The following is a 26,778-nucleotide window of genomic DNA, read 5'->3' on the forward strand; positions in this document are numbered from 1 at the left end:
AGGGGTGCAGAATGAATCCCTGACTCAGCAGGGAACACACACCCCCCAGGCCCAGCAGAGGTGGAGCAGTGGCTGCGTACTTGGATGTGCGTCCCTGGATCACAGCCAGGGGCCCAGAGCACAGCAGGGCTTCCTGGGAGGGCACGCTGGTCCTGAAGTCTGCACACTGTGCTAGGGAGTCCTGCTTGTCAGAAACCAGGTTCCTGCAAAACAGCAAACAAACACAGAACGAGTCTGAGGAGAGCAGGCAGCAATGCCAGAGGAGCCAGCTCTGTTCTGCCCCACAGCCTGACTTGGACTTTCATAGATAGGCAAAAAAATATCACTGCAGTGCACAGGAATTCCACAGATCCTGACTATTCCCACTCCATGTCCAAAGTCTGCTCCTGCCGTGTCCCTCCCACCCCTAAAATTTAATCCATTACATGTATAATGCAATTTAGAATTACTTCTGAAGGAAATGAACTTTCTACTTGTTGTTGTACAATCTAATAAAAAGCCAGGTCCCAGAACGAAGCTTGGAGTGAATACAGGTAATGACTTTCTCCTGAAGAACTTGGTTTTACCCCATGTCAGGTCTGCCCACCCACCAGACAGGTGTTGACAATCTTTCCTACACATTACAGCTACTCCTCCCCTGACACTGCAGCTGCCATTCCCACACCTAACCAAGGATATCGTCTTCCCTGGCTCGAGATGCCAGGGGAAAGAGTGGCTCACACCAATGCTAAGTTTAGACCTTCAGACAGCACAGAGGGAAAATGGCACAAACATTTAAAATACCCTTTGTTGCTTTATCATGTTTAAATTTGTATGATGACTAAAAGGATTGCTCTTTCATATATTTCCCAAGCTGTGGTATAATCTAAGAAATAACAGAATTATGTCTGAGAGCCTGTCTCCTGCTCCTTACTCAGTTAATGTAAAGAACAAAAAAGGTGTTTTTCTTTTCCAGAGGATTCACATCAAGTAGTTGAATAACAACAATTATTCTAAGGAGGAGTTAAAACAATAAGCCCTTTAATAAGCATGCTCATTACACTAATTACAACAATTATATTAAGATTGCAACATGTTTTTTTTTCCTCTCAGAAAAACAACAAAGAACCTGTTTTGGAAAGACACTGCAAATAATTTAACCATGGAAACTGTTCATAGGAATTTATGGCTTTCCATGGGGAAGGCCTGTCCGACCCCCAACAAGACACAGGCTCTGGTGTAGCCTTTGCTTGTGTTTAATGTAATGACACTTCGTGGGAATTCCCTCAGGTATAACAATTTCTTCCCTACCCCCCTACCTGACTTAGTATCTTCATTAAACCTTTACATCTCAGAGACAAAGAGCTCTCTTCAGAACTTGACTGGTCATCAGACACACAAACGTTTTAAGGAGTGATGGGGAGTGACCAAGTCAGGTACACACACAGTCAGAACTGGAGAGCAGGGGTGTTACTGTCCCTGGAAACTGAGCAAAATTATTTTAACATGCCAAAACAAAGCTCTGAAAATTGTTTTGACAATTTTTCCAGAACTGCAGTCTTCTACCTAAAGGAAGGGTATTCTAAGGCTAGACTATCTCTAATCATTGCCAAGGTCTTGACAGATTCAACTGATGTACATCAGCAAAAGTATATATAGGTGTATGTTCATAAATAAAAGGAGATGCACCATGTAGGACAGTGATACAGTAAGCTGCATTTTAACTTCTTCATTTTAAAAATTTATTTTAAACACAAAAAAGCATAAGGATATAATAGAGCAATGCCTAGACAGACAACAGTGAACCAAAGCCAAACAAAGCCTAGTATGTGATCCTGCTCAGACTAACCTTCAAAATCTGAAGTGAAACAGCAAGTCAGAATACACATCAGTTCCTCTAAGCTGCAAAACCAGGAAATAATATTTGACTTACCACGTAGAAAGAGAAGGATTGAAACAATATGCCTTTCCATCAGACATGCTCATTACAGGTATTCCATGCTGAGTCAGCAAGATCTGAGAGACAGTTGCATCACTTCCTACAAGTCAAATCAGAGCAAAGTGTTTCTTTTGGAGTCTTGCCTAACACAATGGCAAAACCCAGCATCCACTGTTAAGTATCAGCCATAGCAACCAACAGAAAAAGGTTCAGTGTCGTTCCCAAGCACTGACAGGAAGGTCAAGACAAGCTGCTGATGATAAACACCAGTCTCAGTGCAGGAGCATTAACACCAATTTTGCAAAATACACTATTGGTCTTGGTGCTGCAATTTATACAGAACAGAAACATTCTCCTTATCTAGGGAAAATCTTCAGCAATTCTGCCAAGTCTTCAGTCACCCAAGAAGCCTTTAGCTTTCTTTTTGCCATTAAGTTAAAACTCTAAACCCCAGCACACTCAGCAGAGCGTGCTCTCTAAGAGCACAGTGTAAGTGGGATTGCTGGAGCCTCTGTTCCCAGCACATCCCAGGGCTTGTGTGTGTAACCTCTCATGGAGACATTTGCAAAGGGCTAATACAGCTTCTTTGGGTAGTTTGATCAGTACTGTATGGATTAAAGCTAAAACTGCTTTTTTTGATAACTTATGTTGGCAGTGATAGAAACTGAAGGTTTTTAAGTAACAAAACAGAAGATAATCAGTTGCTGTTCATCATTAACACATAAACATGCAACTTACACAGAGAAATTGCTATAATAGCAGATTTACATTAAATATTTATTTTGTGATCGTCACAACACTCAATTTCTACATTCAGAAGTAAGCCAGAATATAAGCTTCAGAATCACATACAAGTTTGCTATTTGGTGATATTTCTACAGGATATCAACACTGCCAATAACTTCCCTTTATTACACAGTAACGAAGGGAAATTATTTATTTAGGCTTTTCAGGTTTCATAAAGTTTCAGCATATTCATAAATGGCACTACATAGGACAGGTGGGCTCAAAGGTCAGTAATTAAGTGACCCCTTTTATTACCTGAAAATATTGTTTGCAAAGACTCATCTCTAACAATGGCTGTCTGCTTGTGGACATCCCTGAAAGACACAAAAGGACAACTCTGCAGTTTACAAACAACTGAAAACTCCAAAATCATTTAACAAATGCACTTCTTCACTATTGATGACAAAGTGGAGGGGTTTGGGACTTTGTTTGGGTTTTTTTTTGTTTTGATGTTTTCCTCATTGCTTTGACAAAATTATTTTGGCAAACCCAGACCCTTACAGCAAGACAGAATTCAATAGCAGAGAACAACTTCTATGGCTCTTTACCAGGAAACCTCATTAGAGCTAAGCAAACACTGAGCATCCAAATAATTCCTTTAGGAGCTCTGACTTCCATGAGACATTAGATGGAATTCAACAACTGGAAATGAGTTCCTGCTGGTTTTATCCTGGCCTCTTGAAGATGGCTGGAGTACTTCTAACTCTGAAACTCATGCACGTTATTGGTTATGTGTGATGGAAAATGCAAATATCCACATTTCTCCTTTTCCCCCCCAGTCCATTCCACATGTATGACAAGTCTGGCCTAAGGAGGTTGTTTAAACCAGTAACTTCAAGCTGATCTAAATGCCCCTGATTTTACTTCTAGAATCACACTCAATATTATGGACCCAGAACAGAGAAGAAAAGGATTCAAGTCAACTCTTCATATTCTATCCAAAAGTGGACTCTGTTCAGACCTGCTGTGGTCTCAGCCTCATTTTCAGCAGCGATGCACTGACACAACTGAACCTAAGCCTGTAAAATACACATCCACCCCCACAGCTCTGAAACGAGCTGGGCCATGCACTCACCACACAGAGAGTGTAGCAGCAGTGGTGAGGGCCATGATGCAGGAGCCTGTGCAGTGCAGGGTGGAGATGGGGGTGTTCAGTATGATGGGAGGGAGGAGGCGACGACCACAAGCTGAAAACACCGACAGCGTTCGTTTCTCACAGGCCACAGTTACAATCTCACTGGAACAAAATCAAAGAAATAGCAAAAAGAAATGTTTACTGATTGTCAAATGCAAGTAGCATAAAACCAGACTGAATTTGTAAGCTATCATACAACTTGGGTTAATTCCCCAAAAAGTAACTATTACAGCTTTGAAGAAAATCCTGGCTACCAAAAGGTAAGATCATGAACTAGCCAGATTATCTATATCTGTGCATGCCCTGCCTCCTTCATTTGATTATAACTATGAGGAGATGGGCAAGAGAAAGTTTGCAGGTAAAGATAACATCTTTTATTAGACCAAGGAGCATAGCTGGAAATAGCAGTAAAGCTTTTGGGTATACACAAGGTCTTCAGGCCTGTACTTGTATTTAGCTTTAAAATCTGCTGCTTCTTTTTCAGACCTGGACATGGCTCAGGATTTAGAAATATACTTTCAATTTAAACTCTGAGGTTATAACTAAGCAAAATCGAGGAAAATACAGAGAAAAAATAGCAAAGAAATTCAGAAAAATATTTCCACATCACAAAATATCTCTTAGCACTTGAAAAACTGCCGCTTAACATGATTTAGTCAAATTTAATGAAGAAATTTAAAGAAGAAATGTAAGTATACAGGCAAATTGTTTTAAGTGGCTAATGAGAATTTGTGATGTTTTAAGACTGCGTAGAGCTAATACCTGAAGCAAAATTGGTCTTGAGACTAAGAACAGTGCACACTTTTATCCACAAATATTTATTATGAAGAACTGTGTGAAAATCACAGAGTGGGTGTGTATATGTGTGATAAAGCCAGCAAATAGCAGTAGTCAACACAGAAACATCAGAATCCCTACAAAAAACTCCAGAGGATAAGAGCTTAAGAGCTTGAATGAATTAAACCAAGGTAGCTGGAAGAGAAATAGGACATCTTGAGCCAAGCACAACAGATCACAAAAATCCCTAACAGAAGCGACCCAGTTCATCAACTTTTCTAAATAAGTAGATAAAGGCTTTAAAGCCTCTACTTATTTTTAAATACGTGGGTTTAGGTGCACTTAACTTTCTGTAAATGTATTTTTGCACACTTAAAAATGTCTTCTGGCCTTCAGGACCCTCTTCCTCCACACCAGACTCCCTTACCAGCTGCCGGCTGCGGCGAGGATCCGACTGGTGAGGACGGTCTCCCACTCCTTCCCTTCTCGGTTACACTTCAACCTGCTCAGCTTGGAACCTCCCACTGTGGTCATTTCATTCTCCACTTCAAGGTACATTGATGGATCTGAACTTATCTGAAATACAAAAAATTAAATAATAATTTCTGGAAGAGATAAAACCCTACTCAAAAGAGCACCAACTACTATTAGACCCAAGACAGTGCAGTCTTAAAGAACAGATTCAAGTATTGCTTTCTCTGTTTAATAGGGCTTCAAGATACACTGTGGCATCTCAAAAGAAGCAGACATCTGAAAATCAGCCTTGGCTAAAACAAATAATTCCTTTGTATTTGAAGCACAAGCCTTAGGAAAGGTTCTGTCTGTGCTTCCTAATTATGGGCACCAGATCAAGTCTATATGTGCCCAGTCTGGAATCAGACTACCACAACCTAAACACACAGAAAAATTCTTTCATAAATACCTAAAGCAATACCATCTGCAAGTCTCTTCAGATGCAGAGCAGCTCCAGAGAGCCCCGAGAAAATGCTTGCTTCTATTCTTCAGTGGTGCACCAGCAACACTGCTGCAATAACAGTGCAGCAGCTCCTCCTGCCACAGACCCTTCTCTTCACCACTCACTGGGACAACCAGGAGGAAGGACTGATGAACCAGGGGAATTCATTCCTCTTGCAAGTGTAGCTAGTTCAGAAGTGTCCTATTTTTAGCTGATTTGCCATTAACTTCACTCATACAGACATATTCTCAGAAGCTGAAGTATCCCACCACCTTGCTTGCTTGAACAAATACACATTCAGATGTTAACTTGGCAAAGGGTCTGAATAATCTCAGAATACTTAAAAAAAGCAGGATTTTTGTTTGTTTGTTTTTAAGGTATTAAGCCTTTTTCCTTACAGTCCACTTACTTGTAAAGTAAACGATTTCTGTGGGATTGGGGTTGGCAGTTTAAGTGCTAATGCTGGTGCAGAGATGCAAGCAGCATCCTTCTCAGAGGCCAGTGCAGCTGAGGACTGGAAAAAAATTGCAGAAGTAGTTAAATTTTTCTGTTAAAAAAAATTAAAACCAAAGTTATTATACCATATAGATTGATTTGAAAGGGATTTTTTTTTAAATTCCAAATAATGCCAACTGGAAATACTAGTGTTTTTCCAATTAGCTGTACAAATACAAGTTTTTTAAAATGGCTTCTAAGAATTAAAAAAAAATCAAAACAAACTTGAAGTGGTCCTTTTTTTTTTTTTTTTGAACCCACCCCCCCCATCTTCAGCTGCAACTAATTAATGGAAATTCTCATACCTTATATGGAAAATATAAGTTCTAAATACTGAAAACAGAGTATCTATATGCCCTAAAATGATGGAAACTCTGATGGAACCACTCCAGGGTTCTGAGGAAATTTATTTATTTTTTATGTTGAATATATTTATTTATATTTTAAATCATCATGGGCCACTCCATCACATGCCACCCTAAACTGATGGCATTTAATTTCATTCTATACAGTCATTTGGCAGGCTGCCACTGCTTGGCATGCTGGTGCTGTTTAGTAAGTAGCTGTATATTGATATAAAAGATAGACACATCTGCCACACCATGTGCATCTGCTTTTTCTAATCTTAAATTCCAAAAAGAGTAAGTTTAAAGGTATGAAAGAAGGATGGCTAAAAATTCTGAGGGACTGATACTTGAGTTTCCCCTCAGTTGAGGGAACAAGTCAACTTGGGATGACTTGTGAAAGTCACAGTGAATCTTATTTCTTTCACCTGAACAGTTAAAGTTACTGGTACAAGTCTGGAGTCTTTCCTAGGCCTTCCTTTTTTCTTCTTTTCTACTGTTTCCCCCTCAAGTTCCAGTTTCCGTTTGGGGACACTGAGTGGTTTAACAGCTGGAATCTTCTCTTCACTGTCACTGCTGCTCTCCAGAATATCCTTAGGCTTATTGTCTTTAATTAAATTCTGATCCTTCAGTCTGTAAAAGAAAAAAGAAAATTTCATGTTTTTTAAGAGCTGATTCCAAAAGCTGTCACATATCATGTGCACAGCATTCCTGTAGATAAGAAGACACATTCTTAGCCCTGTTCGAGTGTATTTCAAAATGCACAAAGGCAAGAGGAAGAAGCTGAAAAGGTCTGGCAAATCCTCTCTAGGAGTACAATGTGCAATTCACACATAAGCTGATGAGACATATTCTCCCCTTTAAAAAAAAATAGTCAAACCAGCAGTTAGCTACAGGGGAAAGCTGGAAAGAGCAACCTTATTTTAGCATTCAGTTCCAATTACAATCAGATCTCTTCCCCTGAGCTGATACAAATAATTCAGCACTCCAAGATGCAAGAGTAGTTCATCTTTCCCCCTTCAACAGACATTACAGTTTCTACTTAATCATGTAGAACTTCCTTTGTCATTCTGTTGTCTATCCCCCAAAATTGTCCTATTCAGCTCTCACTGCTGTAAAATGTATTTCTGCAAACCATAAAAATGGTTTGCTAGTGGGACCCCTCCCACTAGCCCAGGTTGTTCCAAGCCCTGTCCAACGTGGCCTTGGACACTCCCAGGGATGGGGCAACCACAGCTGCTCTGGGCAACCTGTGCCAGGGCCTCCCCACCCTCACAGGGAAGAATTTGTTCCTTTTATCTAATCTAAATCTGCCCTCTTTCAGTTTGAAGCCATTTTCCCTTGTCCTACCCACTACCTGCCCCTGTGAAAAGTCTCTCTCCAGCTCTTTTGGAGCCCCTTTAGGCATTGGAAGGCTGTAAGAAGGTTCCCTCAGAGCCTTCTCTTCTCCAGGCTTACAGCCCCAACTCTCTCAGCCTGTCTCCACTGCAGAGGTGCTCAAGCCCTCTCACCATTTTCGTGGCCTCCTCTGGACTTGCTCCAACAGGCCCACCTCCTTATATAATGAAATATAATATAATATAACTAAATACTTAGTACAAATCCCTGTGAACTCTCTTGTTAGCCATTATATCCTAAAATAGGTCATTTATTCATACTCTTCCCATTCCCTCCAGTAGCTGGTTATTAACTGACACCCTTTTGCCAGTTATTCCTTAACTGCTTGGCTTCACAGAAATACTTTGCATAATCCAAACCTTTTTCCTCTGGCTTCTGAATTATGCCAAACAATAAACTTTTATCCATACTTTACTGACACATCAGAAGCAATTATGAGAGTCATTTAATGCATCTTTCTTCTGCATCACATGGTTAAACCCTTTGACATAAAAATATTGATGTACAAAATATGCTTTATTGATAAGTTGGGGAACTAGACACTTCTTTCTCCAGATTGCTATTTTTTCTCTCACATGTTTTGGTGAAGCAGGAACATTTATGCCATTGCACACTATGGCACAAAAACAAAGGCTTGTCTGTTTTTTTTAAGTCATGTGGATCCAGAGCCAAAACTCCTTAAAATCAAAGAGTCTTCTCCACATGCCTTCAAGGCACAAAACTGAAATACAACTGCAGCTATAATGATGCTAGGCTGTCTGCTGACAAGGATGGTAATTTATCCTGAAGGAAGTCTGTGCTGTGCAGAGATGCAGGCTGGCTATTTTGGGCTGGTTTTGTCTTCCAAGGAGCACAGCTGCACACAGCCACACAGGGAGGCACGTGCACACACAGCCTCTTGCAACGAGGGCTTGAACTTGGAACATTTTGAAGAATCTGCTTGATACCAAAATGCCAGGGACAAATGTACAAAGGGACAATGCCAGCAGAGAATTTCCCTATTTGCAGCTGTCCCCTTCCCTTCAGTAGTGGAAGAGACCCAAGGCAATTTGTGCAGCCCCAGCACCACGACATCCACACCCCAGAGAATCAGCATTTCAACTCCCTGCATTAGCACCTTCCCCCTCCCCAGGCTGTGTCTTACCTGTCCACAACAGTCTGGTTTGTGTTTGTTACCACAGCAGTCCCTGAGGTGGCTTTGGAGCGTTCTGTGAATCTGGAATCAAATGCTTTCATGGGTTCAATCTTGGATGGAGTTGTCAACACAGAGGATGCAGGAGGAGCAGTTGAGGCAGAGGTAGCATTTACACTGTCAATAAAAGAGACAAGAAAAGAAGGATTAAAATTAATTTTGTATTGGTAACCTGCACTGCTCACAACAACCAGCTAGCATTCATTACACTGGCTAGAAACCATGTTGAAAACCTTTCACTTAAGTACATCAGGAATTAGGATATGCTTTTACCACCCCTTCATGTGTCACTATCTTGAATGCTTTCCCTACTCTCAAAAACTGCCCCTGATACACTTCAGAGCTTCATGTGGCCACATGTCTAGATTAAAAGATCCTAATTCATTCATTTTGTATTTTTAACTCAGGAATGAAACTTTCAGGAACAACACTTTCAGCTGCTATTTATGTACCCAAAGGGAAAGGATCACTATTTTAAATAATCACTGGGGTTCCTGCTTTTACCCCTTGTTCAGGTTAGAAAATCCTTTCCATTACAATATTATATTCCACTGTTTATCAACCAAACAATTTGGGCTGAAACAATTCATGCCACGTTTAGACTTTTGTTATTGAAGAATCCAAACTGATTATTAGGCCTTTCCAAGCACAACTCTAAAGCAAAGGAATGCGTTTCCCCCACACTAAAGCATTCCAGGGATCTGTTATTTGAATAGCTGTTTATTTTAGAGATTTTTCAATTCATTCAGAGAATGAATTCAGGGAATTAATTGAAAGAAAGAATGGCTCTAAAATAACTGATGTTTGTACTAAAAAGCTGCTAGAAGTACAGTTTTCAAAGAAAAGGAGACTAGTTGCATCTGTCAATCATTTCTCATAGTCTACATGCTCGTTTTTTAATCTGGGGCCAATTTCAAGTGATGTGATGGATAAGCAGAGGTTCCAACGCCACTTGTGCTGTTACAAAGACTGTAAAAACACACTGAGGAGAAGAAACCAAGTCAGTGCTGCCACTGAGAGAACAGCAAGTAAAATTGAGTGGTTCCATTATTCATTTGAAAGGCACACTGGCCAACGAGCTCATGTGCACTGACAAGTCAGCGACACTCTGCTCTGATGGGGTTGTTGGACAGGAAAGAAGGATCACCATGTTCAAAGGGAGGACACAGGACAGAATTTGATGTAAAACAGGCTTCATGACTTCCAGTACTGGAAAGCCTTCTATTTATTACTAATAGCAAGCCAACAATCCATAAGCAGGTCATTTTGTTAGAGCCTCAGCAATCAACTGCACCCCTCATTGCACTGGAGCTCACTGCCAGAACTGTGCACATGGATTTACTCATTCCTGATTTACCACTATTTAAAGTAACCAATACTAATAAAATCTTGATGTTTTCAGGAAGGTTTGATTCTCAGAGTTTTGCAGTAAGGAAACTGCTTTAATAATTTCTTGGTTACAGAACCATAAACAGAAATTTAAAACTAAACAGACTCATGTAAGTGAAAAACAAAACTGCAAATACTGACCCATCTTTATTGGCTGCATCATCTGTTGGTTTTATACTGGCTGTTGTTGGCTCCACAGAAGGCTTTGAAGTATTAAGGGAATTTGCTGCATTAGAATCAAGTGACATGAGCTGCTGGTTACTTTGAGAAGACATCATTGAGCCAGACAGAGTTCCAGAGATTGGGATGCTATTGAAAAATGCTGTAGAAAAATCCCTAAGCAAAAAGACAAACAACAAATATATTACTCAAAAACACATAAAAGATAATTGAAAAATAGTAATTTTAACTAAACTATTTATTCCATTCTTCCTTTTTCCACATGTGGATACTCACACACAACCTAAATAAACCACCAACACGTAACTTTCCATAGTTGTTTCTCATATCCAAAGGATATTAAAGCCAGTACTAATACAGATATGAATCTACAACACATAATGGTAGATAAGGAGAATTAGCCTGAGCTATTAGAAGTGAGATCTCCTGGCTAAGAGAAGACAGGCCAAAGCTGTCTGTCATAAGGACACACACTTATTTCCAATACATGCTTTATGTGCTGTAAGTCAGAATTCTGAGTTTGCACCAGGGAACAATGACAATAAAAAGATTAAAAAAGATCCCAAAGGATTTTAAAGATGACTTCCAAACATACCCAGTGTCCAGCTGAGCAATGCACAGAGGTGTGATCCTTCTCCGACCGTCTGCGGTTCGCGTTTCAACTTGTTTTTTTAAGAGATTCTGTTGGAAAGTACATTTCATCATCATTTCTGATAAATAGGAAATGCTTTTTTTACTTTTTTTCCAATAAACAAGTATAGTAGAAGAAAGATGTGCCTCAATTAAAAATCTGCTAACAAAGACTGTTTCCCATATCATCTCTGAACCATGCTACTATTGCATAGTCAATCTACATTTTTATTAATACAAGTGTATTTCAATACCATAACTTTTTTTGGACCATTAATAGGTGTTAAGTAGAAGCTCATACAGTACCAAGTACAACAGAATTCTGATTGTGATTACTGCTCTCAGCCTGTACAATAATACACATTATTTTTAATTTGAACATGCACCTTTCCAATCTTCAATCTATCCATCTGTAGAAAAGGCATTTGTGGAGAATGTAATCTGCTCTCCACAGTTAGAGAGTCAAGTCCAAAACATTCTCATCTGTGTGTGTACAGAGTCCTTCATTAGAAGTCGTGTTTTATGTTTAGGAGAGAATTAAATAAAGCTTTCAACCTCTATCACTGAAAAACTGAAGTACAGTTCTACAGCTTCCCTGTTATGAGCTACTTTTGGGTTCCTTCCTGCACACCAAGAATTTTGTATCTGTTGCAGAAACATCCACAAGCCTTTTTCCACAGTCTTATTTCTGCTTAAAAGCACTGTAACTTTTCACCAAGTGCCAGTAACCAACCCTGTGACTCGGGCACCTGGACCCTTCCCAGGCTGGAAGGACACACAAACTGGTTCTGTCATAAGCAGTTTGGTGTTTATCAGCTTAGCACCTGGCACTGCCCAAGAGCACCTACCTTCCTGATGTCCTCCAAACTCTCCCCATTAACCATGCTTGCCACTTTGGGAGCTGCTGCATTCCCAGATCCTTCCCGGATCGACGCGTTCTTCTGATCCACCTGCTGCTGCTGCCTCTGCTGATACTTGAGCATCTCTGGATTCTCAATAATGGTGGTAGACAACTGAGCTTCAGTCATGATAGCCAGGCTTTTACCATAGGTGGACTGGTGAATGTTGCTCTGTGGGTGTTAAAGATGTGAGTGACTGCAACTGCTACCGCGGCATCACTGATTGTAACACCATGGAATCACAAAATCTAATGGAATCCATCAAATGCAATTGCCCTCTGTATCATTTACACACTAGATTTTTTTCTTTCTTTGTGTTTTCAACTAACACTAAGTCAATATGTAAAATAATTGGCACTCAAAGCTCTAGTTGCTAATAGCAATGAGAGGAAAAACAGCCAACAGCAATCAGTTTAAAAAGACTTGCATACATGCAAGTCAAAGAGTAATTTTAAAGTGTTTTGAAGCACCCACTCCTTGTTTCCTTGGCCAAATAATTACTTCAAATGTATAATGATGTGTAAGCAAGTGGATGTTTTCCAAATACTCTTTCCAGAACAGAAACTAATATGACACATTCATTTCTTGACTACTCTCCTTTAATGATTTATAAAGTAGACAAGAACACATCTTCTATAATATGGAAACCAGTCACTACATACTTCAATAAATAGTCCAATATTTTAATTGAATCAATATATCCCTCAAATATGATCACAGGTTGTCTGAGTGCTTACTGTACCTTTTCCTCCTCACTAAGTGGATCCCCAAGTTCATCCTGGGAAAAGTCCAGAAATGCCACAGATCCATCCATGGAACACACCAGGATACCGAGTCCATTAAGGGTCCTGAAGGAAATAAAGGTCCAACTTTGTTTTCAATCTCTTTCATTGATGCAAAGGAGTAATGTGATAAAGTGCCCAATAAAAATCTTAGCATAAGATTTATTATCACAGCAATGCCCAATGGAACCAAAGAACTGGGACAGTGAGGAGATGGGATGAAGGGCAGCAGGAGTCTGTGTGCCAACAGTCCTTGGCAGACTGCACATAGGAAGGTGGCATTGGAACAATACACCCACCCATGGTACGATCAGCACCATGAAAACCTTCGTGAAGGGGTAAATCTGAGCAGTGTCCACAATGAACAACAGGAGAAAATTATAAACGCTCCAAAAGATGTACAAAATCTTCGTGCTAGTGCCAGAGGGTGAAGAAAGGGGCTCTCAGCAGATAAGCAATCCATACACATCTTTTAAGGCCCTATAAACTGCTGTTTGAGGCCCATGGAAGATGAAGGTTCATCATGCATGGGAAACAAGTAACAGATAGTCCATTCCTATAAGAACTCTCTGATCCAAATAAACAAGAAAGGAAGGAGAGGAAACAAGATTCTTAAGGGACAAGCCCTATATGTTGGGTAAATGCCTTTTCTCTAGCAGCATTCTCTCAAGCTACAGCAATCAAAAGAAAGCAAGCTGAACATCTGAGCAGTCCAACAATCTCTGTACTAGGCAAGAACATATGTCTGATTTTGTTATTGTTCATTATTTGTGGTTTTAAGCAAACTGCACATGTCCTTGTAGGTGGGAATGTATTGTAACCCTCTTCTGGAGGTCTCAAAAGGTTTTCTTAGCGACAAGAGAGAGGAGAAACTACACATTCTAGTCAATAGAATTATACTCTTGCATATATAACCTATTATTGCACATTTGAAAAAGTATTAGATGAATTTTGACTGCTCACCCAGACACTTCCAGTTACAGAGCTCACAGAGACAGTAACACAGTGGCTTACAGATCAATTGTTACAGAGAAGGAAGAGGAAAGGAAAGCTGGCAGAACTCTGACATCCTATCCAAGTTACTCCAGCAAGGCTTAAAAATGTATGATGTGCACCATGGCTATGGGGATTTGAAAATATCTACTTTTGTGGTGGCTGGTGCCCTGATAGCATCACATCCACAACAGTCAGCCTCAGAACCATGAACTAGGGAAACCAACAGTACTCCAAGGTAGAAAATGGTAACATCTTGTTGAGAGTTTTCTGCTTGCTTAGCAGACAAAATTGCTGAGTTCTTATTGACCTCTGGAACCAAGCAATTGTTCCGTGAAAACATAATCATTTCAAGATATTATGATGATGGATCCAAGTCTAAAACTCTGAAAGAGAAATGACAGATATAACAATATAATAGTATCAGATTTCTCTGAATTTACTCAGTCTGTTTTCAGAATGGAGCATGTTTCTGGGAACATTCCATATTATTGACATTTTAGCCATCCGTTTCAGTTTGTAAACAGGATATAAAATATCAAGCTTCCTGATGATCCTTTGTCTCTCAAAGATGCCACAAAACCATTTCCTCAGAAACTGCAAAATATTAACCAGCTATTACTCCCAATGACTTCATGCCATGAAAAATGTGCAAACTGCAGATGGAGAAATAAAAAACACTACAGGAAAACAAAACTATTCAAAGCTATTGTAGTGCAGCAATAGCAGCACTTCTCATGAAACATTCCTCTTGCTGGCTCTCTAGCCTTAATCTGCTAATGAAAGAAAAATGTTTTGGTTTTGAAAACTTTATCTTGGTTCACTGAGCTTCGTGGCAAAATCCACAGAGCACACAGAGAGCAGGAAGTTATACTGTGAGCTTTGACATTCACAGCATAAACCCACCTGGATGGTCACAACTATTAGGGCAGATTTTCACAAGTCAGGAAGCAATAGAATTAAGATGGCCTATGGAATCAGCTGTGTGGCTATTATGAAAAAAATATTAGGCATTTTCTTGTACATAACCCTTAACCCTCTAAATCACCTGCTGTATAGGTGCAGAGGTTTTTTTAAATACCCTTTACTGAGTGGTCTCATGGGCTTTTTTGCCCTTATTATTTAAGTCTTGAAGCGAACGAAGAACTATTAACTTCTGCATTTTTATGACTAGGCCTTAGGAAGAAAGCAGGAGAGGAGAGAGTACCACTCACTGCAGAAAGAAGAAAATAAGGCTTGGAACAGTAGACTGCTGGGAAAGTGGATTGTCCAACCAGCTTCTCACAGATGTAATGCACATAAAACTCACCAAGTCCACCACGTCATGTTACAAAATAGACATTCTGTGAAAAAATATCAGTGAATCATAACAAGTAGGAACTCATTCCACAAGTATTTTACTGTGTCATTACTAAACACATTAATTTTTATTCAGTTTTAATGTTATATAATGTCCAATGACCACATGCTAACTGCTAACGTTACTACCAAAGATGTTGCAGCAGAACCAAAACCTTCAGGAATCAATTACTTGTGTTCCAATCACAAGCTGTACTGTTTTAAGGAATTTCCAGATAATTCTGGAAAACACCTAAAGTTGATGACAATACTTTGGTTTCTGTAACAAACAGCAGAAATGAACTTACCAGGAAATGTCCATGATTGACTTGTCAAACAGCTCATGTATGACAACTAAAGGTCGTTTCAGACATGTGAGCTTAAAAAAAACAATAAACAACACTCATAAATGTAGAAGCTCTACACTGCCACAGATATTACCTCATTACACTCTCCCAGAGCCCAACAATATCCACAAACAAGGTGTGGCCTGGAGACATGCCCTGCATGCCTGGTGGGGCAGCTGAAGAACCAACTCACCCATTCCACTGCTGGGACAGAAAAGCTCTGGAGAGGAATAGCTGACATTCAACTCTCCCTTCTGAAACACAGACTGAATTTCTAAATCACCTTTGCCTTTCCATCACAGCCACAGAACACCCTCCACCACTTAAAAAGCAATTCCACGGATGCGAAAGAGCTTCTATTCTAAGCTGCTCTGAGATAAGGGGTTGCAAACTGCCAGCACAAGAGGAAGACACAAAACAGATCAGGTTTCCACGTCCTCACTCACTCTACTTGTCTAAGAAAGTGAAGCCTATGAAGAGCAAAGGGAATTTGACTCACAACTAACTTTAAGAGGATCCCTCTGCACTTATGAATCAGCTTAGTAATAAAGAACTGAATATGAAAATGCCCAATAACCTGTTCTAAATCAGACATTCTAAGCTCTTTAATGTTAAACCAATGGACTTAATATCCATAGTGTATAGTACAACTGAAATGAAGCCAGAGCAGTCGATGTGGCTGAGAAGTTTTATGCTCATGGGTTCACAGTGTAGCTGTCACCTTCAGTACTTCTCTGTGCTTCCATAGGTCTGTGCTCTATACATATCTAGTAAGCTCTTCAGGTCTATAACTTTGCACCTCTGTAATCCCTAATATAACCTCGACAGCCATTCTAAATGAAATCTTTATAGTATAAATAGACAGTAAAATATACTGAGTGATACTCTGATATGGGTATGCACTGGTAGCACTGCCAGAAACAGATTTAGTGCATCCAGCAATTGATGGATAAATATCACACTGGAATCTATAAATAGCACACTGGAGTTAGCAATTGGTGTGTTCTGGCACATGTTCTCATCACAAAGCTTTACAAATCAGTTAAATTTATCCCCTGTATTTTGCAGTTGCCAAACAACCCGCCTTGCATTTATAAATGTGAGAACAGCTACTATTCTCTTAGCCAGAATAACAATTTTAGTGTAGATTTTAAAGTAAAACCCAAACTAGATGTCAATAGCTTGTAAAAAAAAAAAAGTATACTTAAAAACCTCCTTCACTTTCACATTCCTTTCCTTTGCAAAGACAGAAGACAAGTAAAAGACACAGGAAGGAAACAGGGCTGAATTTATTAACTGTGGTAACACATTATGCCCCTTAACAGTTCCTCCCCCTTACCAGGGCACATACTCTGCCACTGGTTCCTAACTGCTCTTGGTTTTAGAGAAATTAATTAATAGCAATCCACTTCCTTCCCCTCCAGCTAAACCTGCAACAACAGAAACAAAAAACCCTGAAATGCACCCAAATATAAGACCTAATGCTGTACACGTAACCTTTGTGCTAAACCCCAAGTTACCCAAATGATAACTTTGAACATCAGTTCAAAGGAGCAAAGGAAACACTTACCCAGACAGAAAGAGATCGGTCTTTACTACCAACAGCACAACAGCAGTAGGGACAACTTGACTTGGTGGAGCTCCCATTCTTCTGTTTCTTTTTGAAGATTTTTGGATTGAATTTCTAAACAAATGAGATGCCCAAATTTTATTACAGTAATTACATTTTAGCAGAAGATCTGCTTTAAAGGCTAATTTTCCACTTAAGAGTGAAAAAGAAACATTTCATAGGAACAAAGTTTTGAACCAGACACTATAAGAGCACTGAGAAAAGCTGCAGGGGCTTTCTTAAGGGGCTTTTTGAATGCCTTAACAGGAATGGCAAATAATATTAATTTTAGTAGGGATCTAGTAAACCTACACCACTTTAACCAAGTCACTGAAGGCCTAACAAAGCCCATGTTAGGCATTCTTGACATGCTCCTGTACTGCCCCTTGTCTTGTTCATTTCCATCTGGTTCTCTTATCACACCAGCAAGCTGATTGCTACCAACATGTCAAGTTGACATTTTTTAACCACCACCATGCATTTGCTTTACTAATCTTGATGCCTGTCTTCACCTCTTGTCCCATTTATACACAAAATTATCAAAAAGTGCATAACAGAAGTTTTACTTCAGGGGTAAATGACTCTCACTCACTCACCACTACTGTAACTGCCTTCCGATGCCCTACAAAATCCATGTTGGTTTTCCATCCATCCCTCTCAATGATCTGAGCAGTGGGTCCAGAATTATTCATGGCATGAGCAGAAACAAGATAGTGACCATCAGGCGACCAGCTAAGACGCAACACATGAGTTGTCCCTCCACACTGACAAAAAAAACATACCAGAGCTTTAAAAGTGTTTGGCAAACAAACCATAATAGTTAATACAAACTATTTAAATTTTACATTTAGGGAATATGATTACAAAGTAAGTTTTTTGTGAACATTAATGATCTTACACACAATTCTTAGCACTTGGTCATGTTTACACAGGTGATGAAGTGTAACTTAAGAAGCCCTATCAAAAGGGGGAGAAAGGAACCCAGAGAACTTTTTTACAGGAAACAAAAATGTTCCATCTTTTTGTATATGTTCCCTCAATAATTATAACAGTCCCAGTTAATGACAGGGCTGCAGCACAGCAACTGCTAATGATGAGACTTCAGTTTGCCACAGCAGCTCACACGTGAATTTAGGCAGTTACAGTCTACTACAAAGAGTAACTGTACTAATCACAACACCATAAGATCACTGCACAACACTCCACTCAGTAAGCACCAGATTCTGTCCCCAAGTATTTGCTCTGTTGATCAAAGTCACCAAGTGACAGCCCTGTGATGCCAGACCAAAGATCCCTCCAAAGAGCTTCTCTCATTTCTGACAGTGGCCAACAGAAGATGCTTAGGGAAGAAGGTAAGACTGCTGTAACCAGGGTGCCAATACTTCCTTGGAACAACCAATACATTTCCAGAAATTTACTGAATTGTTTACATAACCCACATAAACCTTTGGCATTCCCAATATCCACTGGCAATGAGAGTCTCCAGTCAACCACATTTTGTGTGAGAAAGTAGTTCTTTTTTCCCCCCTTTTGAACCTGCCACCTGAGAACTTCATTTCATTCAGCACTGCTAAATTAATTCATGTGTCAGCAGAACCAGAGCTGTTCTAGTTTTCTCTCATTCTCAAGGAATCCCCTTTGAACAGTCCCCCATTCTGAGGTACCTCATCGAAGGGTTTTGTGATGCTGGTTTCCAGCTGCCAGTCCATGGTCCTCCACACCTTGAGGCTGCGATCGTCGGCCTGCGAGGCAATGTACTTCCCCACAGGGTCCCAGGTCAGCCCCTTCACCAGGCCAGAGTGCCCCTTCAGAGTGGCCAGAATTTCTGTGCAGGCAAAAATTGAGAACAGGGAGTAGTTACTGAAATCTCCTTTAGGACAGACTGTTGAGAAGATTTACCAGATCTTTTTTTGAAGTAGAGTATTAAATATAATTTTCTTTACTGTACAAACAACCAAACTGGAACCTGTGCTTAAGTTAACACTGGTATAAAAAAGTGGTAAAGAGAACTCTGCCCAGAATAAGGGGTACAAAACTCTTTGTAAGAAATAGCTCAGAGCAGAAAGACCAACAAAGCCCAGGCACTTCAGAATAGAACTTTGAAGCTGTAGAAAAGCAGCACTTGAACTGGAATTTCAGTTAAACATTCACCCTTTCCTCCACACCCAAAGATTATCACAACAAATTCAGCTTTGTGCAGCAAATGTGAACTAAGTCAAAGTTTTGACTCGACAGACACACAAGCCTGGCAGACCTGGTAACCTATTTTCAGTCACTCTCTTGCTTATCAGACTGTGGGAGGAGAGGCTGAGAGGGTACACAGCCAGCTTCAAAGTGTAAAAACTCTGGGATCAGTATTGGAAGCCAGCTTCAAATAAATGGCATGTAAATAAAATACACGTAATAATGACTGTCTGTAAAATGAGCAGCACAGCCTGAATGCAGCTGTTGTCTCCAGCAGGGTGGAACCCAGTGCTCATTGCCATCCAAACCTGGACAGAGGACTGACCTGCCAGGTTGCAAGTGTGTCATCTCAAAATGCCAGCCATTCCCCCAGAGAGAGGCTCAGAGTCAGTGAAACACGCCCAAGGAGGAAGAGTTTGTCACAACACTGCACACATTTGCCCATCTGACACAGGAGAGTTCTCACCTGGAAATTTGACAGCATTCCAGATGACAACAGTGTTGTCAACACTACAGGATGCCAGCCAGGCATCATGGGGAGACCATGCTACATCCATCACATCTGTTTGGAAAAAAATAACTTCCATTAGGAAAGAAGCTGATGGTAATCAGAAAACCCAGAAATCTTTGAATAAAGAACTGGCATGGCAACATTTTGCTCTCACTGAGAAATTATTCTCATTTCACCAGAGCAGAAGGTAGGACAGAACACAGCAACAGTTGCTGGGAGTTAGGCTCTCCAACTTACACTGTTCAATGGGGATCAAAAAAACATCCAAGGCAGAGAATGCAATGTTCAGTGATTGTAGGAAGTACTAATGCCTAAAGAACTCTGTCCTGTTTTGGATAAAAAAGTAACAGAAGCTACCACAATCCACTCACTTCATTCCAACATGCATGGAGCAACCACAGCGATGGCCACCTTGATTCTAATCACAGCTCATGTCAGCAGGTGCAAAACACATCTGAAATTACTTGTTTATTCATCTTTTGCACTGCTCTGCAGTTATTTTTTTTTTAAATAAACATTAACATTCTTTGGTTTACAAAATCTTCATCCTTTGCCAACCAGATTATTCACTGCCAGTGTGAACATTTATTTAAATAAAAATACAGTTTATCTTCCTTTATTCAAATTCATTTTTAAGCTAGAAAATAGCAAAAACTAAGTTTTGTAATAGCTAATTCTTCTGTTACATAGTTGCCAGCAGTTACTTGTGTGAAAATCACACTTGATTAAAAATTGTATTTTCTTTTACATTTTTATTGTTGCTCTTAAAAGGAATTGCTGACTTGCTACCAAATAAAAATGTTTTGAACAAACCACTGTGACGCTGAAAAACTATTTTCTTCCGAATACATTCAAATCACGTTCACTCAGCACCTTCTAACTTACCCCCTGAATGGCTTCTGAGGATTGATACACACCTCCACTGCTCCACATTAGTGAGTTTGCTACTAGAACCAAACACAGTGCTAGGTCCAATGTACCTAATTAAAATAGAAACAATTAGCGACAGAACCACCTCAAGTTCTTCTTGGAAAAAAAATGAGCTGCACAGTGCACTTCTATTAATCAGTTATTCCTACAGTGAAAATGGAAAGGGAAAAACCCGTGGTTTTTTAGAGCAAGTAATTCCAGTTATTAAAAAATTAGCTTCGATAAAATGTACAATTTCTTTTTAGGGTGACTCTTCAAATCTCACCAGGAAGCTTTGTTCAAGAACAGAAGAAAACGTGTCAGCTCCTCCAGAGGAGAGAGACCCCCAGGCAGACACACACTGCAGCACCAGGGATGTGGGGTCACAGGGTTTGGCTCCTCGTGCACCAAGAGAAGCTCTGAGTTTCCAACAGGCCAGCACTGAGGAAACACTGAGGTGTGACAGAGAAACCCACCAGAACTCCAGTAGGAAAGTGAGGAGAAAGGAAGGTGCTTACGCCGCTCGTTTCCACACCATGATCAGCTTGTCGTCCCCCCCCGAGGCCAGGTACACACCATTGTTGGACCAGCGCACACAGTTCACACAGGCTGCAAGGGACACAAGGGAGTTTGGCAGATGAAATATGGGAACAAGTGGTTCTGGAGTGGGGACAAACATCACAACAAGCAAAACCTGACAGGGGACATTTAGGATTTAAGTGTGCTTTTTCCACTCAAAGCAGTTACTGTCTGCTTTAGATAAATGAACTGGTACTTATCTGCCAGTAGCAGTTGAGGAACTTCTCACTTAAAAAACCCTTATTCCTTATCTAAAAAAGCTTCACCAAAAGTAGCTCAAAGGAAGAAACATTAATATTCATCTAATGAAGGACACTGCTCCTGGTAAATGAGGTGGGATTAAGAGGGCAAAGAAGGAAAGGGATATTCCTTCTTTATTCTTGAATAAAGAAGGGACAACTTGTCAGGTACCCACACTGATTCCAAATGTAATGTGCAATAAATCCAGAATAATTTAGAACTATAACCAATATACTTCATATGAGGTTTATTTTACACTTATTTCTTCTCTTGCCCTTTCCTTCAGAGCTCCCCAGTTTCTCAGGATGTGCATTATCAAATACTTTGTGGCCACAGCTGAAAAAAAGCTTATAGGGAGGAGATTTCCAAAGGTATCTACATTTCTCTGCATATTTCCCCACATTTTAACATTTTCTACTGAATATCTTCAGAACTATATAGCCAAAGTATGAGACCACTCTGCTGTATTTTATTGATTCTTCATCACTGGACAGAGCACAGTTTTTACAATTACACATGTGTAATGCTTAAGCTTTGGCAAATTACCAGTAGTCAGTAAAAAAAGATAAAAATAATAGAAAAAAAAACCAACTCTGTTACCTAAGTGATTGTCCATCTGACAAAGCATCTTGGGAATATTTTCATTCTTTTCATCTTCCTCTTTCAGGACAGGAGCCATATTCCAGATCACAACTTTGCCAGAATCCTGACCTGTAAGAAACCAAAAAGCCCCCCCCTTTCAAATACATGCAAAAAAGCTTTTCAAATTAATCTCGGTCCCAGAACAGATGCTAAAATATAGGCATTACTGCAGTGTGAATTTTGGAAACACTTGAATACAGATGCCATTTTGATACAATTACACCAAGTCATACTGTACATAACTGATATCAACTACAGGGACAACTAAAATTGTATTTTAAAAGAGAAAAGATATATTAAAATACTAAATTGCAATTATTGTAGCCAACATAAAATTATTCACTATTGTGAACCAAGTAATATTTCTGCATGTATTTCTTAAGCTATTCCATTTATATAATTGGATTTTTCTGTCCCAATAGCTCTACTACTTAGCAACTCAAAAAGCCCAACTGCACATTCAGTTCCTCTTCAAATAAAAAAGAAATTTGGCCATGACTCAATTATTGCAGCTACTATCTCAACGATGCCCAAGAGGACGAGCACATCAGGACAGTGAACCCTGCCTTCTGCAGGAACAACAGCACTTTTCAATACATTTTAATGACTTACAGAATCATCTGTTTCTTAGAGATAAAAGTGATGTCTTTTCCAAAGGGTCAAACTGATGAGGCGCAGTGAAGGCACACAATTATTATTATTAGAGCCCAAAATTCCACGTTTTATCAGCACACAGACATACCTTGTCCTCCTGTTGCAAACTTGGTCCCATCTGGGTGAATGTCCACTGAAAATATTGGCTTTCCTGGAATTAGAGAACAAGCAGCAACACACTGAGTTGTTTTACAGTCAAGAGAACTGTAATGCCAGAGCCACCATAACTCTTCTGGTTGGCAACTTTCTTGCTCTAAAAGCTGCAGTTGTAGGAATGACAGGAGCTGAGAGCAGCCTGGCACAAAGGGCAGCCCAGGAAAAGCCCCTCTGGAAGTTGCCATTCCACAGCAAACCAGGGATAACCCAGGACATTTAATCCAAATGCCAAATACCTCAAAGCAAAACAACACCAGAGTGCCAAGGAGGCAAAACTGTATTTGAGTATGGAATTTCTTCCAGGTTTCTACAGTTCATTAGCTGATGACCTGAAGCAAGTTTTGTTTTGGTTTCTGTTTTTGCTTTTCTAAAATCCTCTCCGATCTCAGGCATCTGCTGGTCACTTCCTCCATTATCTCAAAATAATAGAGAAGGAGCCACAATTTGATAGCAACCACTTCCTTCCCAAGGCCCATGTCTCCATCAGATTGTGTTGTCAGATCCTGTGGAAAGCAGCCAAAAGGTACAAGGTCCCTGTTTCCAAGTGACCAAAGCGTTCCCATGCCTCTAACTGCAGATGTGTTGAATTTCCCAACAGTGATGATGCATCAAAACAAAATGCAAGTGGTACTTAAGCAGCAACACTAAAATCTAACATGGTGTGTTTTAAGACATTCTAACCTCTTGCAATAATATCTAAAAGAAAATAAGCTTAAATTATTGAAGCTCCCAGCATCACATTGCATGAGGAAGCAAACCAGGTTCATTAAAACCAGAACACCTTATGATAGAGCAGATGTCCCGTGGGCTTATTTGTTTAAAGACACCAAACATACATTACATACTTAAAGAAATACCAATAATGAAACAAGCTTGGAACAAAAAGTTCCAAGTAAGAGAATTAAAAACCCAAGGAAAAGGTCCCATCTTTTTAAAAAATACACCAGCAGAAGAATAAAAGCCATTTTGAATATTGCATCATTTTTGTTTGCAATCAATGAAATATAAACACAATTTTAAGTGAACTTCTACCACAAAATTAATGAGTTTCTATTCAATTTGCTTTCTGCCCATCTAATGCAACATCCAATGTGACTCACAAATCAATTCAAATATTTACATTCCACCATTACAGCTTGGAGAGATAAACTCTGTGCCTATATTTAAACAAGAGCAGGCTCCAGTTTCTACAAGTTGTTATACACAAACAGCACCTTGGGGCTTGCAAGGGTTTCTTGGAATGGCAAGGGACCTCCTTTCCCTCAGGGAGCAGTGTTTGCCTGCATGAGCCATCTTTAAGCACCTGGGCTCTCAAAACCCCCTGTGCTGAATATGTTCAGACAACTGGATTCCTCTTCAGAGAGGTACTGAATGGAACACTAGGAGAGGGAAGCAAATCACACCAGCTGTATCTTACAGTCATCTGTTCCTGCCCCCCCATTAGATTGCACTTTGAATATTCTACCTTGCTCTAAGCCAAAGAAACATGGAAGAGAACACAACAATAATGAGAATTTCATGCAATGTCCAATAAACTCACACTAGGGGCATGACAAACTTACAGAAGGTGCATCTGAAGAAATATTTCCAGTAAGTATTCAGATAAGCGACATTAAGAACTCTAAGACAAAAACCTACAGAGCCCCCCAAATGTGTTTTTACCATAAATACGTGGCCCACAATTCCCAGGTGTGCTGAACATCCCAGCTCCAACACTGCCTTCCAGTGTCTGTGGAGTGTGTGCCCGTGAGCATCACTACACTCATTCTAGTCCATTCAGGAAAGGAAAAATCCCAAAGCTGAGTGAGGAGAGGGCAAGGCTGGAATGATGGCAGCTGGGTCTGGAGTGTGGAAGAGCCAGCCTTGCTCCAACAGCAGTGAACAGCCCTGTGTGCCTGTGCAGGGATTGAGGGAACAGAAATGATCAGTCTCCAGCACACACAGTGAAAACTCTGCTGACCCTGCTCTGGAGAGGTTCCAGAGCCAAGGGGAGGCCCAAGAGGAGTGACAGAGACTCCCTGCATGCAGGATGCCTGGAGGATCCAGAGCCCTGGGGTGTTAAAGGGGCTGACTAAACCCCCGATTTTACCCTGCACTCCCCACCCCAAGGACAGCAGTGTGGCAATGTCACACAGTCCTGCACCCCCTGGCACCACTGACAGCACTTTACAGACGGAGCTGCTGCCGAATGTCTCTTCTGCAGGAGGTGAAACTATGACAAAGTGACTTGGCCAAACTCATCCCAGCAGGTCAGCAGCAGAAATGGGAATAAAATGTGGGACTATCGAGGCCCTGCGTGGTGCATTATCCACCAGGCAGAGGATCCCAGAGCTCTCCAAAGGACCCCTGCTGCAAATCACTCGGCTGAAGCCTGTTTTCTGCAATTGTTGGATGTGTTCTAAACTGCTACAGATTTCAAAGGCACACCCATAACAAAAGGTGCACCCTTTAAAGAAATAAGGAAAGAAGTCACAGATCTAATCTCTTAGATTAGATTTAGGCTGAAAGTTTTTATTCAGCTGCTCCTAAGTGTGCTCTCACTGAAGATAAACAGAGGCACAGGACATTCTGCCCACGGGCAGCCAAAGATTAAGATGTAAATGCTACACTTGTTTAGATTAACCAAGCAGAAATGTAAAAAACAACTCAAATAAAGTATTTCCACAATTTTTCACTTCACTACAACCTTTGGTTACAAGTCTGGGTCCATCTGCTGCCTACACAGTCCCTGGAGAGCAGGCCAAGTAAGGATGCAGATGAACAGCAACTCGAGGCTTGAGTGACTGTTGCAAAACCTGCAGCACGGACACAAACACAGCACCACGTGCAGAAAGGCAGCTGTAAAGTTGTATCTGTGGTTTTTAACTCAAAGCACGCTTTTCCAGCCTGAATAAGCTGGTCTCCACCTTAGTCTTATTCTAGATCCCAATCAGCTACGTGAGTCCATCTAATGACATTTAGACATTAACAGGGCACACAGTTTGCAGTGGAAATGAAGCTGTATCCAGGCTCTGAGGACAAAACTTGCACAAACTCAAGTGAGCTCTTCACGTTAGATTTCTTCTCACTGCCTCACCAGGAGCAGTACAGGTATTAACCTGGAAACTCATCCTAAGCAGTGTAAGTACATAACACTGATGCTACCCCGCGTTTGCCACACCAGGGAAGCACAGAGCCTTCTGTCAATACCAACACTTCACTCTGAAAGCGTCTGAGCTCACAGATCTCTAAAAAACCCCCAGAGGACTGGCAGACAGGAGAGTACAGAAATTCAGGGAGTTGTTTTGAAAGTACTGCTGGGAGAAACCTTTTTGCCCACGGAGACTGACAGCTCAGTGCATGTGGGGACTCCGAGAGCGAACCTGCCGCAGTGAGAGCAGCGCGGTCAGTGCCGTGCTCCGGACACCGCTCACCCCGCGGGGCACCGCCAGCGCCGACCGCCCTGCCCTCGAACACCTTCTGCGCTGTCTCAGGTACGGAGCTGCCCGGGCGGCGGGAGCGGCTCCCGCTCCCCCCGAGCCCCGCAGCCGCCCCCGCCCGGGCTGCGCCCCGCGCACACGCCGTGCGCGGCGGGACGGGCCCGGGGGCTGCCCCGGCACGGCCCCTCCGCCCCGCCCCAGAGCCCCGGCGCCGCTCCGGGACACACCAGCACTTGTTGCGGCCGCTCCGGGCCCGCCGGGGCTCCGGGCCCGGCCAGGGGGTGGCCCGAGCTCGGCCCGGGACCCCGCGAGCGCCG

At 41.0% G+C, this 26,778-nt stretch overlaps 2 protein-coding genes across 2 annotated transcripts in view; one reads left to right on the forward strand and one right to left on the reverse strand.

Annotated features, from left to right (window-relative positions):
- LOC113951222 (protein HIRA) overlaps positions 1-24,949 on the reverse strand; it is a 29,152-nt gene extending 4,203 nt beyond the window's left edge. Inside the window, exons 1-22 of the mRNA XM_027651953.1 lie at positions 24,705-24,949; positions 22,975-23,037; positions 22,191-22,301; positions 21,290-21,380; positions 20,748-20,842; positions 19,818-19,913; positions 18,832-18,992; positions 17,764-17,931; positions 17,129-17,242; positions 15,520-15,590; positions 12,841-12,946; positions 12,048-12,269; positions 11,165-11,250; positions 10,531-10,725; positions 8,953-9,117; positions 6,839-7,043; positions 5,981-6,085; positions 5,044-5,192; positions 3,780-3,941; positions 2,960-3,018; positions 1,913-2,018; positions 81-203 (exon numbers count right to left, since the gene is read on the reverse strand). Coding sequence (XP_027507754.1) covers positions 81-203; positions 1,913-2,018; positions 2,960-3,018; positions 3,780-3,941; positions 5,044-5,192; positions 5,981-6,085; positions 6,839-7,043; positions 8,953-9,117; positions 10,531-10,725; positions 11,165-11,250; positions 12,048-12,269; positions 12,841-12,946; positions 15,520-15,590; positions 17,129-17,242; positions 17,764-17,931; positions 18,832-18,992; positions 19,818-19,913; positions 20,748-20,842; positions 21,290-21,380; positions 22,191-22,301; positions 22,975-23,037; positions 24,705-24,744 — 2,693 coding nt within the window. The 5' untranslated portion in view covers positions 24,745-24,949. The remainder of the gene's footprint in view (positions 1-80; positions 204-1,912; positions 2,019-2,959; positions 3,019-3,779; positions 3,942-5,043; positions 5,193-5,980; positions 6,086-6,838; positions 7,044-8,952; positions 9,118-10,530; positions 10,726-11,164; positions 11,251-12,047; positions 12,270-12,840; positions 12,947-15,519; positions 15,591-17,128; positions 17,243-17,763; positions 17,932-18,831; positions 18,993-19,817; positions 19,914-20,747; positions 20,843-21,289; positions 21,381-22,190; positions 22,302-22,974; positions 23,038-24,704) is intronic.
- A 1,432-nt stretch (positions 24,950-26,381) lies between these two features.
- MRPL40 (mitochondrial ribosomal protein L40) overlaps positions 26,382-26,778 on the forward strand; it is a 3,215-nt gene continuing 2,818 nt past the window's right edge. Inside the window, exon 1 of the mRNA XM_027652313.1 lies at positions 26,382-26,515. Coding sequence (XP_027508114.1) covers positions 26,382-26,515 — 134 coding nt within the window. The remainder of the gene's footprint in view (positions 26,516-26,778) is intronic.

Source organism: Corapipo altera, unplaced genomic scaffold (assembly GCF_003945725.1).
Source record: "Corapipo altera isolate COAL_440 unplaced genomic scaffold, ASM394572v1 67, whole genome shotgun sequence".
Classification (NCBI taxonomy): domain Eukaryota; kingdom Metazoa; phylum Chordata; class Aves; order Passeriformes; family Pipridae; genus Corapipo; species Corapipo altera.